We start from the raw sequence: 16,099 nt of genomic DNA, 5'->3' as shown, positions 1-16,099 counted from the left end.
CTTCCCCACTCACCCCCACCCCCACATCTAACTCTGCCCTCCACCACACAGCCCCGACTGGGAGCTGTCAAGGATTCCAGCCCTCTTTCCCTCTTCCTTCACGGCTCTTTCAGACCGGGTCTGGAAGGGTTAATAAGGAGGCACATCAAAGGAATTATTTTTACAGCAACAACCTTCCAAGCCAGATAGAGACACCCCCGCCAAGGGAGACCCCCAGCCTCCTCCACCCCATCTCAGCGCTCCCTCCGGAAACCCTAGGGGCAGAAGCACTTTATGGGGGATGAAAGAGACCCGGGCCGCAGGGAGGCTCCGGAGGCGCTTTTATGTTCCGGTTCCCAGGCGCTAGGGACGTGTCCAGACATCTACCCCCAGCGCCCCGCCGGCCCCACTCCTATTCCGCTCCCGGGATACAGGACGCGCCTTCTCCTCTAGCCTGTCCCTTCCACCCTCCAACTGCGGTAGGGGTGTCTCACCCTAACCCCCCAGGCCAGGGACGAGTGAAATAGTGAGGAAGGGAAGAGCAGAGGGGCGTGCACAGCTCCTCCCGCCCCCAACAAATGCTTTGCGTCCAGTCCCAGAGACTAAAATCCCCTAGCGCCTCATCTCCCTGTCCCTCTCCCTGTCCCCGCACCACTTCCCCCCATCAATAAATAACCACCTTCCCCTCTTACTTAAGTCGCCCCCCGAAGGTGTCAGATCTGGGGACTCTTATAGCCCCAGAGATCAGCAGGGAGGCGGCACCAAAGAGCTCAGTTGGAAGGAGCTGCACTGCCCTCGGCCTCCCGGTTGCCTTTGCCCCCCGCGGACTCCACCCCGCAGCTGGCCTTGCCCTCGCCCGGGGCTGCCCCAGCAGCCTCCTCTTTGGCGCCCTCGTGGGTTTTCATGTGCTTGGCCAGGTGGTCGCTGCGCATGAAGACCCGACTGCAAACTGCACAGGGGAATTTCTTGGTGCCCGTGTGCGTCTGGAGGTGGCGTTGCAGCTCGTCAGAGCGCGTGAAGCGCTTGCCGCAGAAGAGCCAGTTGCACACGAAGGGACGGTCGCCGCTGTGCCAGCGCAGATGTGCCTTCAGGTGCGACGTCTTGGCATAGGCTTTCCCGCAGCCTGGAATGTGGCAATTGTGCAAATGCTTCTTCTTGCCCCCATCGGGCCCACACGGAGCCCCCAGTCGCTCCGCCTCCAGACAGTTGGGGCAGCGACACACGGTCTGGCCTGAGCTGCGGGGAACTGACCGCCGGGAGCCTTTGGGCCGCGCAGCGCCGTCCAGACTGGAATCCAGCCCTTGGGACTCAGGGGCGGCCGCTTCCAAGGCCTTAGCCCCGTCGGGCGGCCCCAGGAGATGCTGCCCTCCGGCAGGTGGGAGGAGATGGTGCGGATGCGGGTGGGGTGGCGGGGCACAAAGCTGGTGGTCTCCGACATAGCCTCCCAAGCCAGCCTGAAGCGCCCCCGGGTGGCCAGGTGAGGTCAGCGCGCCCTGAGTGTGGGGGAGGTCCATCCAGCTGGTGCCCGGATGAAGGTCCCACCACGAGCCATCCTCTGTGCCCGGATGAGTTGGCCGGAACCATGATTCATAATGGTGTGACATGTCCGGCTGCAGGAGCTTGGAAAAGGGTCCCGGGGCCAAGGGACTGTCGCTTTCCAGGTCCTCGCAGGTTACCCGCGAGGAGGCCCCTGGCAGCTCATAGCCTTGTGAGAAGTCCACCTCCGGGCCCAGCGGGAGGCTCTGCAGCTCTCCAGGCTGCAGCGGGGAGGGGTAGTCCCCGGCCTCCGGGCTTGTATGGCCTTGGTATGTTTGGAGAGGCTGCAGGTCAAGGCGCGGCGGGGAGGCGTGAGGCGCGTCCGTGTGCTGGCTGCCCAGAGAGCCACAGACAGCGGTTAGCATTGCCGGGATCCGGGGTGGGGGACAGGGACGGTCAGGGGCACCTCAGATGAGACCTAAAGGAAGCAAAGAAGAGAAGTAAGGAAAGTAACCAACTCACTTTCCCTCCTAACCCACATCCCTCCCTTCTCCTCTCTGGCCCCCAGGTGAAAAAGAGGGATGCACCTGTGGGTGGGGAAGAAAGACAAGATCATTTGGGGGTGCTAGGAAGGTTGATGATGTGAGGCTGTCAACAAGGGGCAGAGGATGATGATGGTCTACTTCCTCTGGGTGATCCCTCCCATAGGACCCACCTCATCCCTGGAGTTGGGTTGCTCCTAGGCTGGTAGGTCAGACACATCTACAATACAGTGCTAGAACCATCTCCAGCCCAGCTGCCCAGGCCAGCACAAGGAGCAGTGGCATTTTCCCCTGCAGACCTGCTGCCAGCCCAAATGGAGCATCTAGACCCATCTCAGCTTCCCCAGCTTAACAGGCGGGAGGGGGGGTCTGGTTTCCAAAACCCAAAGCTTGAGGTGACCTGTCTTTCGGAAAGCCCAAAGCAGGTCTTGAGTTTTTAGAGATAAAGTTCTCATACAGTCACGGAGGCATGTTCAGTGAGGAAAACCTCTCTGCACTGGTCCCCCCAGCTCCCTGCCTAGCCTGGTTGCATCGGCCCCACCAAACCTACTCCCATGCCTGGCCCCCACCCCTTTCTCTCTGGCAGGGACTTCACCTCCCTGGGGTGCATCTGCAGTGCCAGTTTCTGGAGGAGGTTCTCCCACCAGAGAAAGTCAAGTCCCTTTCCCTGTCCTGACCGACGACAGTGCTGGCCAACTCTTTGGCTGCCACCCATGCCCTTCGCCATGATAGGGAGACTCAGATGTGAAGCTGGGAGAGGGTGGATTCGCCAGAGAAGGGGGCAGCCAGAGAAGAGCTTGCCAGCAAGCTCGGGAAGGTTCAATTACCACCTCCTTAAGGGATGCAGCATCAGAGTGTGGGAAGAGGAGGGCAACAAGAGAAGCCATAATCACAGAACTTAAAGGTAAGAATTGCCCAAGGAGATTAAATTATATAAGGGGGTGCATTTCAGGCATGGGTCATTTTTAGAAGTCCCCCAGATAGATGCTATGATTGTAATATGCAGCCAATTGTTGATAACCATGGCTCCAGGCCCACATTCTTCTTCTAAAGCAGAGGAAAAAGGCTGAATTTGGAGCAGTGACTTGAACAAGGATGTTCATTTATTCAGTCAACAAACATGTATGGCATGGGTAGTGCCTCCTTGAACCAAGTCTCCCAACTCCTGGACTCCTAGTCTGTTGTTACTCTTTCCCTAAACCATTAGGTACCTAAAGACCCCCACCTCTTTCTTGATCACATATCTGTGACTTGGAGGTCCCCCTCTTCTCACCACCTCTCCCAAATGTCTGGGAGCCTTGGCGCTTCAGCTGTGTGAGTTTGTGTGCCTGGGCCTTCTCCCATGGGGTTGGGGGGAGGTGGAGAGAAGGCCAGTGATTTAGGGCAGGGTCTTTTCCCTCCCACAGCAGGGCTCAGCTGATCCTACCAACTTCTGCCTCTGGGACCAGGGAGGTGGCACTGGCAGTCTGGGAGAGAGGACGGGGCGCCTACTCAGGCTCCAGCGGCCTCACCACAAGAAAGGAACAGGGTGAAGCGGCAGGAATGGAGCCTCGGGCCGGGGCGGGGCAGCCCAGGAGGGGCTGGGCGGCAGCAGTGAGGCCCGGGACCCTAATAGCTTTTGGCGCCTGGGAACAGCCCCAGGGGCTGGGGGGGTAGGAAGGCTAGGACGACCCAGACTCCAGAGTGGCCTCTCCCGACAGAAAGCCAGAGAGCCCAGGCCTGAGATGCAATGGCTTGCTACCAAGGTTTCAGGAAAGGAGAGAGCGGGGCGCACATCTCAGGCTTCCCGCTCCTCAACGCAGGAAGGCGAGTAGAGACAGCCTTATGTCCCATGCCACCGCTGCCTTCCCGGATCACCGGCGCTCAGGTGGTCCGGACTTCCGTACTCCCAGTTCCCAAAGTTCCAGTCCTCCGGTTGTCCCAGTCGCTCCTGTTCCCCCAGTTTCCAACCTCCTTGGTCCCTCCAGTCTCTCCCGTTCGCCTGGTTTTCCCTTCGTCGGTCGGGGCTCTAAGGTCCTCAGATCCTTTAGAACCACCCCCCTCCCAAGGCCACCGGCCGCTGCGGCGCGTTTCTCCGACCGGATCTCCGTAGCGCGCAGCCCTGGCCATCCGGACCCCGGCTCCTACCTCGAGGCTGCGCTCGGGCGGCGGGCGCGGCTGGCTGCTGCGCTACAGACGGGCGCTCCTGGGCCCCGAGCGCCAGCGGGCTCTCCAGCTGCGAGGGACAGGAGCCCAGGGCGAGCCGGACCGGGCAGCGGGCGGCGGCGGAGCAGACGGTGGGAGCCGGCGGGGGGCGGAGGGCGGGCGGGCGGGAGCCAGCGAGCGAGCGAGCGAGCGAGCGAGGCCAGCTCCGCCCGTGACTCACCCGCGCTCTCTGCCTTCATCCTCTCCCCAGCGCAGCTTTTTCCCGAACTCTCGGCCCCGCCCACCTCACCTGCGGCCGCCTTTAACCCTTGCGGGCTCGGCCGGACTGGAGGAGGAGGCGGCGGGAGTGGGGGAGGGATGGCTAACTAGGCGGTTCCCCGCCCGCTCCCTCGCTCCTTCCCTGTGCCCTCCACTCGCTGGGCGAGGGGCCCGGGCGGGGTGATTCCCAGGTTCTGAGACGCGCCCCCACGGGCTGGAAAACTGCCCTTGAACTGGCCCGGTGTGACAGGGGACAGGACTCAGACTCTGGAGGAATAGAGGAGAGGGCGGGTCCTAGAGGTGATACGGAGCCACCCTTAGGTGGCAACCCTTACGTTGCCTCGAGGACCCTTGCCTACCCGACGGCCCTTCCGCGGGGCTGCTCTGGAACTGAGGGGAAAGAAGGAAATAGGATTGAGCGCCCAGTTGTGTCCGGTCCACCTCCAGGCCTAGGCCATGAGAACTTTGGGATGCTCTTCTTTACCTCCCCCTCCACCTCGCACCGCTTCTCTCCAACCCCCTCCCCCATCCTTCTCCCTCTCTCTTTCCAGTTTTCCCTCTCTGACCTTTCTGGGCGACCATCTCCTCTCCTCCCTACCCGCAATGTCCCCCCACCCGACCTCCGCCGGCCTCTGCCTCTCCCAGGCCCCCGGAGACACTCACTCTACACCTCGCCTTAGGCAGCAACCCCAGAGCCTCCTAAATCCAGCTCTCAAGTCCACTCCCCACCCGCTTCCTCTCCGTCCGGAGGTGCTCAGCCTGCGCCCCACACCCGCACACCCGCACACCGGCTTCTGAAACTTGGGCAGGTCCCTGAATTGCCCTAGGAAGGGACACTTCTGGAAAGAATTGAGCGACCCCTTGCCAGCACTTCCAATTCTCATCCGAGTATTTCAACCCAAGGTTCTTAACCTTGGCCACAAGGTTCTTAACCTTTCCTGCTGGGTGAAGGACAGGCATTTGGCGCTGAGCTTTCTGATCATTCAGGATCTCCTTCTTCCCCACATTTGGGGTCCTGGGTGCTCTGGATCTTTGGATCTTTGTGGCCACAGTTAAGACTTTGGAGAAAAGTCTTGATTCCTTTGGGGAAAACAAATGCACACACACAACGCAACATTCTGGTAAAATTTCAGCGCATTTGCGGTGCTCACTTGTAAGCTTCTATCGAGATCTGGATAAGTCCAGATCCCTGAGACCTTCCAAGCACAGGTCAGTAGGGAAGTCCCCCACCCACCCACCCTGCTGGCCTCAGTGCTGAGGTTGCCAGGTGCTCCAGCCCCACAGGTGCCTTCCCTGCTGACACGTTGAGTTCTGGAGGTGGCCTCTCTTTTGCAGGGGAATTCTGATCAATCTCCCTATTTCTGCCCTCCCTCAGTTTTGCTTCTGCTATGCTCTTTGCCATTGGCATTTTAAAATTTCGTTTTTGTCTTTACAGTGTATTTTGTACAGCTGGAATGAAATTGGAGCTGATTTAATTTCACCTCTCCACCCCCTATTCTACCCCCATTAGTTTACCTGTCCTGCACTCCAGTTTGGTACTCTAAGTGTGACTTTAAAACCATTAAACTGAGTCCACAAGCCACATGAAAATCAATCTGTGTGCGTGTGGTTCCCCCCAAACACACACATATTTTTTTTTTTTTTGAAACAGAGTCTCACTTTGTTGCCCAGGCTAGAATGAGTGCCATGGCATCAGCCTAGCTCACAGCAACCTCAAACTCCTGGGCTCAAGCAATCCTGCTGCCTCAGCCTCCCAAGTAGTTGGGACTATAGCCATGCGCCACCTTCCCCGGCTAATTTTTTCTATATGTATTAGTTAGCCAATTAATTTCTTTCTACTTATAGTAGAGACGGGGTCTCGCTCTTGCTCAGGCTGGTTTCAAACTCCTGACCTCGAGCTATCTGCCCACCTCAGCCTCCCAGAGTGCTAGGATTACAGGCGTGAGCCACCGCGCCTGGCTGACACCCACCTATTCTTATCGGGAGTCAATGTATGAGTCATCTGTGCATCACCCTGTTTTCTAAGGCTCGATTTCCTTACCTGGACAACCTGGATACAAGTTGGCAGGGTTTCCTGAAGCTTGAAGGAATTGATGTACTTCAAAATACTTAGCCCATGGGGCCCCTGGTAAGCACAGGGTAAATGAAAGATATCCTTGTTATAATTATTAAATTATTTGGTTCCCAGCAAATGTTGGTTGTATAAAGGTATGTTCACCAAGATCTTTGAACTAGAAGTTGATGGACCTAAATTCTAGTCCTTGCCCTGCACTTGCTAAACTGACCCTGGCAGGTCAGGTGGCTCTAAGCCTCAGTTTCCTGCTGGGTGAAGGACAGGCATTTGGCACTGAGCTTTCTGATCATTCAGGATCTCCTTCTTCCCCACATTTGGGGCCCTGGGTGCTCTGGATCTTTGGATCTTTGTGGCCACAGTTAAATTGACAGCTCTCTTCACCAAGTTTTATCTCCACCCATTCTGCCTGTAAATCCTGGATGGCTGGGTTTGTATCCCAGTACACAGCCACCTATGGAACAGAGTAGGGGCTCATTGTGTCCAGAACAGAGCCACCGACTCAACTCAGGGACTCCAATTGCATGGTTATGACTGATTTACCCCATGGCATTTCTGCATTCCTGCTTCTCCTCCCAGCCACCTGTGGTTGCTGTCTCCTGCTCTTAAGGGGCTGACATCTGCACAGGAGTCTGACTCTGGGTTGGGGGGACTGAGTCTCCCTCCCATTTATAGAAGCCAGATTGCCTTATCTTCCCAGCCCTTCCATCTTTCCCTAGAAAGCAACAGGGAGAGGGAATACAGCCCTAGGATGACAGATATCCCACCCCATTCCCCCCCCCAGGGCCCCTTTAATCCTACCATGCCCCAACCAGCCCAGCAGCCACCTGGGAATCCCAGGAGCAAAGACCCTCCATCTTCCTGTGGCTCATCAGCATGAAATTCAAGAATAATGAAGTTGTCTCTGGAAAAACTCAGCCATTCTGATTTCCTGTCTACATTTCTGCCTCTGACTCAGATTACCATCACTCTCTTCCTTCCAGATCTCCCTCTACTCATCTTCCTCTGCTTCCAGCTCTTACAGTTTCCCACTTGCTAGATGTTTTTCTACCAAATCATGGCCATGGTCTAACATAGACATAACCACCAAGGTTGCCACAGCCCACTGCTCATATTTTTTTTTTTTTTTTTTTTTGAGACAGAGTATCACTTTTGTTGCTCAGGCTAGAGTGAGTGCTGTGGCGTCAGCCTAGCTCACAGCAACCTCAAACTCCTGGGCTCAAGCGATCCTCCTGCCTCAGCCTCCCGAGTAGCTGGGACTACAGGCATGCACCACCATGCCCGGCTAATTTTTTGTATATATACTTTTAGTTGGTCAATTAATTTCTTTCTATTTTTAGTAGAGACGGGGTCTCGCTCAGGCTGGTTTCGAACTCCCGACCTCGAGCAATCCGCCCGCCTCGGCCTCCCAGAGTGCTAGGATTACAGGCGTGAGCCACCGCGCCCGGCCTCATATTCTTATCTCTACTCAAAATTGAACAATGTTGCCCACATGTTTCCCACACTAAATGAGATCTGCCCAAGAGTTGGGCAATTTCTCCTTCTCTCCCTTATTCTCTCAAGGGGCTAAATAGATTTCCCCAACAAGTGTCTGCCTCCCATTTCTGCCGCCTCTCTTCTCCTCAAGCCTCATTTACAGTTGGTGATCCATTTTGTACCTGGAGAAGCCTCATTAGTCTGTGTGTTCATCATAACCAGCATTTGTTCATTGAGCACCTACTAGGTTCCTGGTGCTTTACACATATATCTCTGATTCTCATGAGCATGCTGCAAAGCAATTATTAACATTCCCATCGTACAGATGAGAAAGCCAAGGATCAAAGAAGTTAAATGACCTGCCCCAGATTATAGAGCTTCAGAAAGAGAGAAGGAAACTGTGTCGTTTCCAGTTTCAGTCAGGCTCCAAAGTCTCTATTCTGCCTACTATTCCATCTGCACTCACTAGGGCAGAAGTGATGACCCTGGGAGTCTGGCTCCCCTAGACCCTGAAGATGGAGGGGACAGCATTCGTAAACCAGTCCCTAGATCAATGCGGTCTATCACCCCGAGTCTAATAGGACAAACTGATCCTGTCTTAAATTGCTGGGACAAGTCACACTTTACTCCTCTGGTTCCTTCTAAACGTCAACTGCCCTGTAGAGATTACACTATGAGGATATCAAAGCTGGTCTACCCCTAACAATTGTCTAATTCAAGCCATAATTTTACTGGTAGGGAAATTGACCCTCAAAACGGGGAGGTACGAGTAGCTTAAAAGTCACACAGCAAGTTAAAAGCAGAGCAAGGGCCAGAACCCCAGTCTCTTGACTCTTGGTTTCCTAGTTGTTCACTCTTTTCCTCTACTCCCCACTCCTACCTCCAGGCTTCACTTCCAAGACTATGTTCTAGTGACCCTGGACACCAACACATTCCTCCTTTCCCCTCCTCTCCCTGCCCAACTCTTCTGATTCCTGGAAAACCAGGCAGAAACCAGAGCTTGAGGTCAGATAGTTTTGTTTCATTCATCCTTTATTCATTCAACAAACACTTACTGAGGATCTGTCCAAGGCCAAGCACTATGCTGAACACTAATTTTATCATAATTCAAATATCACTAGCATCTACCGTCTCTTTTCAGTCTAAAAAATGAACCCAACTGAGGGTAGTGCGTCTGTATGTTGATGTGTGTCTATCTACAAATGTGTGTACACATCATGCCTATGTGTACACATCGTGCCTGTGTGCACCTGTGGGCTTGAGCACAGGGTGTCTGTCCTCTCTTATCCATCACAAAAGGAGTTCCCCACAGGACATATACCGTGGTTTCTCCCTTACTACCTCTGAGGGCGGCCTGTCATTCCTGAGCTTGCATGCAAGAGCCAGTGTGCCCTGTGGGTCTGTTAGTGTTTGCCTGTCCTTGCAGAATGGAGCCCCCAGTCATGAGTCCCTAACTCTCTTCTTCCCCAATCTCAGCCCAGCCCAGTCAAAAGACCTCCAAGGAACCATTTCGGTTCTCCATGCAGACCCCACCAAGATCTCCCTCTTATCTCCCTTCCCCAATTCAGAGAGAATCAAGCCTTCCAGACTCTTCTCTGTGGTCCTCACTTTAGAGTGGAGACCTGTTCCTCTTTGTGGAGGTCCCCTCTGCTGGACAGGGAACACCCTCTCTTACCAGTCCATGGAGCCCAGAGCTGGCAGCAGCAGAACGGGCAAGTGGCGGTGATAAAAGAGCCAGGCTTTATAAAGGAGGCGACAGGCAGAGCCAAAGGGGGAGGTGAGAGAGCGGGCAGGGATGCTGCCAAGTCCTCACGGCCTCGGAAGCTTTTAGGATAATCCAGGAAACAGTGGCCCCCGGCTCTCCTGGGGGAGTCGTAGGGGGTAAGATCTGAGTCCCTGAGGTCTGCCAGGAAGGGAGGATTTCAGCTGGAAGAAGCAGCTGGGCTGGGGGGTGGGGGGACTTCCTTCCCCAGAGTTGGCTGGGCAGTGGGAGAGGGACAAAGCGGTTCTTGCGGGATGGAGGAAATGAGAGCATTGCCGGGGAGAGAGCTGGGAAGGCTAGAGCGCTCCAAATTCCATCCGCCCCCTCCGGAGCTTTCCTCCATGGACTTGGTGGGAAAGAAAGGAGTTCCACTATTAAGACCTGAAACACACACACACACACATACACACACACACACAGCATCAAGTCGGTCCTGCCCTGCAGAGCTCCCCATCAGAGTTCTCTCCTGTCTCTCAGAGCCTCATTCCTCCCTCCCCCTTTTCACCCTCTTTTCACATACTCACTTCCCAACTTGGATCCCCCAGGAGGGTCCAGTGTAATCTGTTGTCTGAACCTGGGATTGCTCAGTGTCAAGAGCAAAGGGGAAGGCCGGGCGCGGTGGCTCACGCCTGTAATCCTAACTCTCTGGGAGGCCGAGGCGGGCAGATTGCTCAAGGTCAGGAGTTCGAAACCAGCCTGAGCAAGAGCGAGACCCCGTCTCTACTATAAATAGAAAGAAATTAATTGGCCAACTAATATATACAAAAAATTAGCCGGGCATGGTGGCGAATGCCTGTAGTCCCAGCTACTCGGGAGGCTGAGGCAGTAGGATCGCTTGAGCCAGGAAGTTTGAGGTTGCTGTGAGCTAGGCTGACGCCACGGCACTCACTCTAGCCTGGGCAACAAAGCGAGACTCTGTCTCAAAAAAAAAAAAAAAGAGCAAAGGGGAGACCTTTCCTCGACTTGGAATAGGGAGGGGGCAGCTTGGAATGGACAAGAGGTGACCTCAGAGCAGAGGCAGAGTCCAGCCAAGAACTCTTAGGGACAGTTCGGGACTCCTGAAACTCCAGGAGAGTGAAGAGGCTGGGAAGGTGGCCTGGAAAAGGCAGAAGGGGCCTGGGGGTGAATCTAGGTGGAGCCCCCACATCCCCAACTATTTACATGGGCCTAATTTCAGGGTGGCTGTAAGTCTCCACATACTGGCTAACAGAAGCATGTCCTGGAGCAGAGAGGGACAAAAGACCAGGAAGGAGAAAGGAGATGAAACAGTAATACCAGTCTCTCAAAGCTCTCTGAAGCTGGGAGTTCTGACACACATAAGAGAGTGGCCTGGGGACTTTTCAGAGCCCTTGGCAGAGCCTTTGGCACCAAGGCCAGGAGCTGCTGTGCACCCCCTCTGCACACACAGAGCCCAGTCCCCCGAGGCTTGCATGTTACCTCCCTCCCACAGGGCAGCCAGGGAGGCTTCACCCCAAACTTTTATGGTGCTCCTCCCACTACACCCCCAGCAATCTCTGGATGGGGGATTCCCAGTCTCTTCATTAGCTTTCCAGCAATTATCTCATAAAGGCCCCGACAGGTCCTTCCTCTCCCCATTTCAGAGGTGAGAACATTGAGGCCCTTAAGAGATAAAAGCTCGGGAGAGAGTCACCCATTGAGCAGGAGAGAATGCAGCAGTGGGGGGCTTAGGAGGCAGAGCTGCACCCCTCCCTTCAATCCCAGGTGAAATCCGGAGGAGGACGGGGCCAGCGCAGCTGCTCACTGGGGGAACCCAGGCGTCAGGACAGAGGCAGGCTCCAGGGAGGGGCTTCCCTGTCCCTCCCCACCTTCCAGCCCAGAAAATCAGAGTGAGGGGGAGAAACAAGCAGAGGAGACCACACAGGTGGAGTAAATAATGTTAATACGGGAGCATTATCACTAGGGCATTTCCTCATGGATAAATGTCTCAAATACCAAAGGATGCCTCCAAATTATAGTTAATTACAGAGTTGATTTGCATAAATTATAAGGTGAGCATACAAATTCTTTCAATCGGTTCCATATGCTTAGGTAGCAGGTCCAGTCCAAAAGATGGGAGAATCTTGGGGTGGGTGGGGGAGTTTGGGAGAGAAGAAAGACCCAGCCTTTGGCCTGGACACTCCAGCCCACTCACCTTCCCTGGCCTTTGGCTCGGTCAAGGATGTGTGGACACCCAGCCTGGTTTGTCAGGAAGGAAGCAATGGCCACAACCAGGACCCTACATGGCAGGAGACCCCTTCCCTGCTCCGCGCGCACCTCTGAACAATGTGCTTTCCCACCACCAATGAGGTGGGACAGCCAGGGGCTGGCACTGCGGGGACTATAGCTAGAGTGGAGGTGGGCTCTGGAGTCCTGGCTTCGGGCCTTCAGAGGCAGAGAGAGGAGGGGACTGAGGACCCTGAAGACCCAGCAGGGTCAAGGGCAGAGTCAAGCCCCCCTCTCTTGCTCTCAGCTCCCCCTGGAGCCAGCCACCGCCCCCCCACACACACACACACTAGCTCACTCCCAGAGCCAACCTTGGGATCTCCAGTTTGATGTTGCCGCTGCCTGCACCTTCCAGGTGGCTCCTCAGAGGCTCAGACTCCCAGACTTTTGTCTCCAGTGCCTGGGCCCATTTCCTCTGCCCTCGCCTCTCAGTCCCCCACCTCCTCCCCCCAGCCCTAGCTGCTAAGACTCTACTTCCTTCTCCAGCTCTCTAATTTCTCCCTCCCCGTGGCCCCCATCCTCAGCCCCAGAGGCCTGTCTCCTGCTTTTCTTCCTTCCATCTTTCTCCTCCTCACCAAACTCCCTCTCCCAGAGATCCCAGGTCTCCCCAGCACTCAGCGGCCAACTTTCCTTCCCCCACCAAATGCCTTCCACTACCCAAGCTACTCTCTCTCCACACCCTAACTTTCCTACCTCGTGCTGTCCCCTAAATCTTCCTGTCCTTAGCTCTCTAATTTTTCTCCATATTCTTCTGGCCCCAAAGGCAGAAGCTACTAGATTAACTTGGGGGGATGGGGGTGGGGGAGGCTGGGCTAAGGTTCCCCAGGGCTGTGGGTGAGAGTTTACCTTCCTTTTCTGACCCTAGAGTCAGGGGAGGGAGGATGAAGAAAGAGTCTGAAATAGCACCTGGTCCTTAGCAAGTATTTCATAAATATTTGTTGACTGACCAAATGAATGAATGAAGTAGAAATAGATACTTGTCTATGAAATTCTAGGGAAGTGCCAAGAATAAGGGGCACTTTTGCTGATAGAAATTACTTCCTATCTGGATTGATTTTCACATCTCCTGTGGGCTTTCTGCCACTTCTCTGCCCACCCACCTGAGCTGTTCCACACCTAACCAGTGACAGATGAAGCAACCTAAAATGCCACTCGGTCTTGGCACTTCCAGCATATCCAGTGGCTCCACAGTGCTAACTGTGACAGCCCAGACCCTCTCTCCTGGCCTGCATCGCTGTGCGGTCTTCACTCCCTCTGGTCCTGTACAAATCCTTCCGCCCAGCCCAGCCAGATGAACTTGCTAGTCACCAAACGTGTCGGCCTTCCTACTTTTGCTCAAACAATTTCCACCCCTGCCACCCCATCCCTGCCGCAGGAAAAGCCTATCACCCGCGGGCACTAAGGCTGCTCCCCTGCAAGGTCTTCTCTTATCAGCACATCACTGCCTTGTTCCTCTTAACTTCCTCAGCACTTATTGCCTCATGCCCGGCTTCCATGGGTTGTTCTCTTATCTTCCTTAGTGGTTGGAGGCTCCTCGAGGGCAAGGACTATGTCCTTTCTTTTCATGCCTTATGGTCCTCAGCCCAGGGCCTTTCTTTGAGAAGGAAGAGGATGAGCCCCAGTTGACTGAGTTAGAGAAATGTCTAGCTGGAATTCAAGCTTCCAGGAGCTTCTCAGTTGGGGAGGACAACAGTGAAGGCAGAAGCCTGGGTCAGGTGGGAAGACACAGCAGGGGGCTTGAAACCCAAAGATCCACAAAGAAATGGAGCGGAGCTTCCCTGCTGTCCCTGGCCCTGGTTGTGTGATGGAGATGGAAGGACCCAGAAGGTATCTGGGACCTACGGGGCTGGGGTGAGGGGTTGAGGGAGAATGAAGCCCTGTCAAGCTGCTTAGAACAAGGAATTAGAGTTTGGGGACAGAAAAAAAAAAGAGCAAGGGCAGTAACTGGGAGCTGGGTGAAAGGGCTGGCTGACTGGCAGCCATGGAGAAAGGCAGAGGCAGAAAAAGCAGATTCCTGTTAGTCCCTCTGTGGGAAGTTAAAATGCCTCTTGCAAGGGTGGGCAGATCCTGATCATGTCATGCTCAGCTCAAAAACATTCAATAGCTCCCTATTACCTACATGGGGAAAATGCACTCTTTGGCCTGGAATTTAAGCCCCATTCCCCATCTGGCCTCAGCCTACCTTTCTGGCTCCATCCCTTCCCATTCCCTAGATTCCAGCCACAGGAGGCTTCTACTCCATCCTTACTGTCCACATACTTTCACATCCCATACTGTTCACTGTATGAAACGCTCTTCCCCATTTCTCTATCTGGTGAATTCCTTTTTTTTTTTTTTTTTTTTGAGACAGAGTCTCACTTTGTTGCCCAGGCTAGAGTGAGTGCCGTGGCGTCAGGCTAGCTCACAGCAACCTCAAACTCCTGGGCTCGAGCGATCCTCCTGCCTCAGCCTCCCGGGTAGCTGGGACTACAGGCATGCGCCACCATGCCCAGCTAATTTTTTATATACATATCAGTTGGCCAATTAATTTCTTTCTATTTATAGTAGAGACGGGGTCTCGCTCTTGCTCAGGCTGGTTTTGAACTCCTGACCTTGAGCAATCTGCCCGCGTCGGCCTCCCAGAGAGCTAGGATTACAGGCGTGAGCCACAGCGCCCGGCTGGTGAATTCCTATTGATCCTTTGAAGCTCAATTCATATGCCTTCTTCCTCTATGAAGCCTTCTCCAGTTCTCCAAGTTACCCTTTTCTGTGCTCCTGGAGTCCTGAAGTATGGAGAGCTTAATGGGTGACGGGTGTCTCATGAGTGACACGATTAGTTGTGTGTGTGTCAGATCATGAGATCCTTGAGGCATTGGAATGTTCTCTCCTCGTCTTTGTATCCCCCCAGCATCTCATGCAGTGACCACTACTGAGTGTGCAAGAAATATTGTCGCACTGGACTGAATTGTGCCCTGTGCATACTCTGCTTTCTCTTCAGATCGCATAAATCTTTCGCCTTTTACTGAATTGTGCCCTGTGCAGAGGAGAAGGGGCCGCCAGGTCAGAGGCTGGTGGGTTCTCTATACGTCCCCTTGTCACAGCCACCCAGAGTTTGCCTCAGGGGCTTCGAGAGACTGCACTATGAACATGCCCTGGCCCTTCCTCTATCACCCTGGCACTGCCCAGTGCCCGGTCAGGAACCCAAGCTCAGGGCTGGCAGAAGAGACTCAGTAAGACGCCCAGCATCCTGTGTCCTGGCCAGCGGGGCACTGCCACCAGCCCGCAGCCAGGGTCGTCCAGAGAACCTCCAGCTGGATCCCATGGAGGGAATTAGAGAGGAGTGCTGGGTACCAGGACCTGGCAGGCGGGATCGGGCGGGTAGGGGGGAGGACAGGCAGTGCCCTGGAAAGGGGGCCGGTCTCATTGTTGTGGTCTGTCTGGGAGATTCCTCCCCTTTTTAATTTGCTTCCTGATTGAGGGGTTGGCTCTGCCTGCCCAGCTCCCCCGTCATTATCTGCTGCCGGTGGCTCAGGTGCTGGCGAGCCTGGCGTGGCCCCTGGGTTATTACCTGGAGCTCTGGGGGTGGTAGAGGCTGCCCCTCGGGCCGGGGCGGGGGCCTGTCTGGAATCTGCCCTGATCCTACCACCCACAGGGCAGCCAGCCTGATGCCCAGCACGGTGGACACACTCTGTCATGGGACACAGCTGGTCCCAGGGGACTTCAAAGTCTAGAAGAAGCTTTGTCCGTCAAGTGCCTAGAGTGTCAAGAACCTGAGACAGAGAGGCCCGTGGAAGTAAAGCACCCAAGGTCTGAGCCATTCCCCAAAGCCTAGTGAAAGGAAGTTAGACATCAAGGAGAGGTTCCAGCCATGTTGGGAACGAGAAAGAGCGAGCAGAGAAGTTGGGCGATTCCCACGCTCGGTCCTCCCTGTTCTGCAGTGTTCAGAAAACCTAGAGTCATAAAAGGCGAGGAGTGGCATTGATCTATGAACCTGGGACGACTAGAACCCAACATCTAGGCACTTCCAGGAGTGTGGGTGCGGAAGGGGCTCAGGCCCGTCATTTAGTGCCCTGAGCGCTGGGTGTCAGACCTCAGCCTGGTGTCCTGGGGCGCAGCCTAGAAACCCGTGGGGAACAGCACCCTCGCCTCTCTGAGTCCTCAAATCTCAGGCCCTTTGCCTCATCCCTG

At 55.0% G+C, this 16,099-nt stretch overlaps 1 protein-coding gene across 1 annotated transcript; it reads right to left on the bottom strand.

The window, feature by feature from the left end:
• Positions 1-749: 749 nt before the first annotated feature.
• SP6 (Sp6 transcription factor) lies at positions 750-1,880 on the bottom strand. Its single transcript, XM_075993950.1, has one exon. The coding sequence runs from the start codon at positions 1,878-1,880 to the stop codon at positions 750-752; it is 1,131 nt and encodes a 376-aa protein (XP_075850065.1).
• Positions 1,881-16,099: the final 14,219 nt, after the last annotated feature.

The sequence above is a fragment of the Microcebus murinus genome, chromosome 18 (assembly GCF_040939455.1).
Source record: "Microcebus murinus isolate Inina chromosome 18, M.murinus_Inina_mat1.0, whole genome shotgun sequence".
In the NCBI taxonomy this organism is placed as follows: domain Eukaryota; kingdom Metazoa; phylum Chordata; class Mammalia; order Primates; family Cheirogaleidae; genus Microcebus; species Microcebus murinus.
Note: the sequence above shows the minus strand (reverse complement) of the source record. Positions and strands in the feature narration are given on the sequence as shown.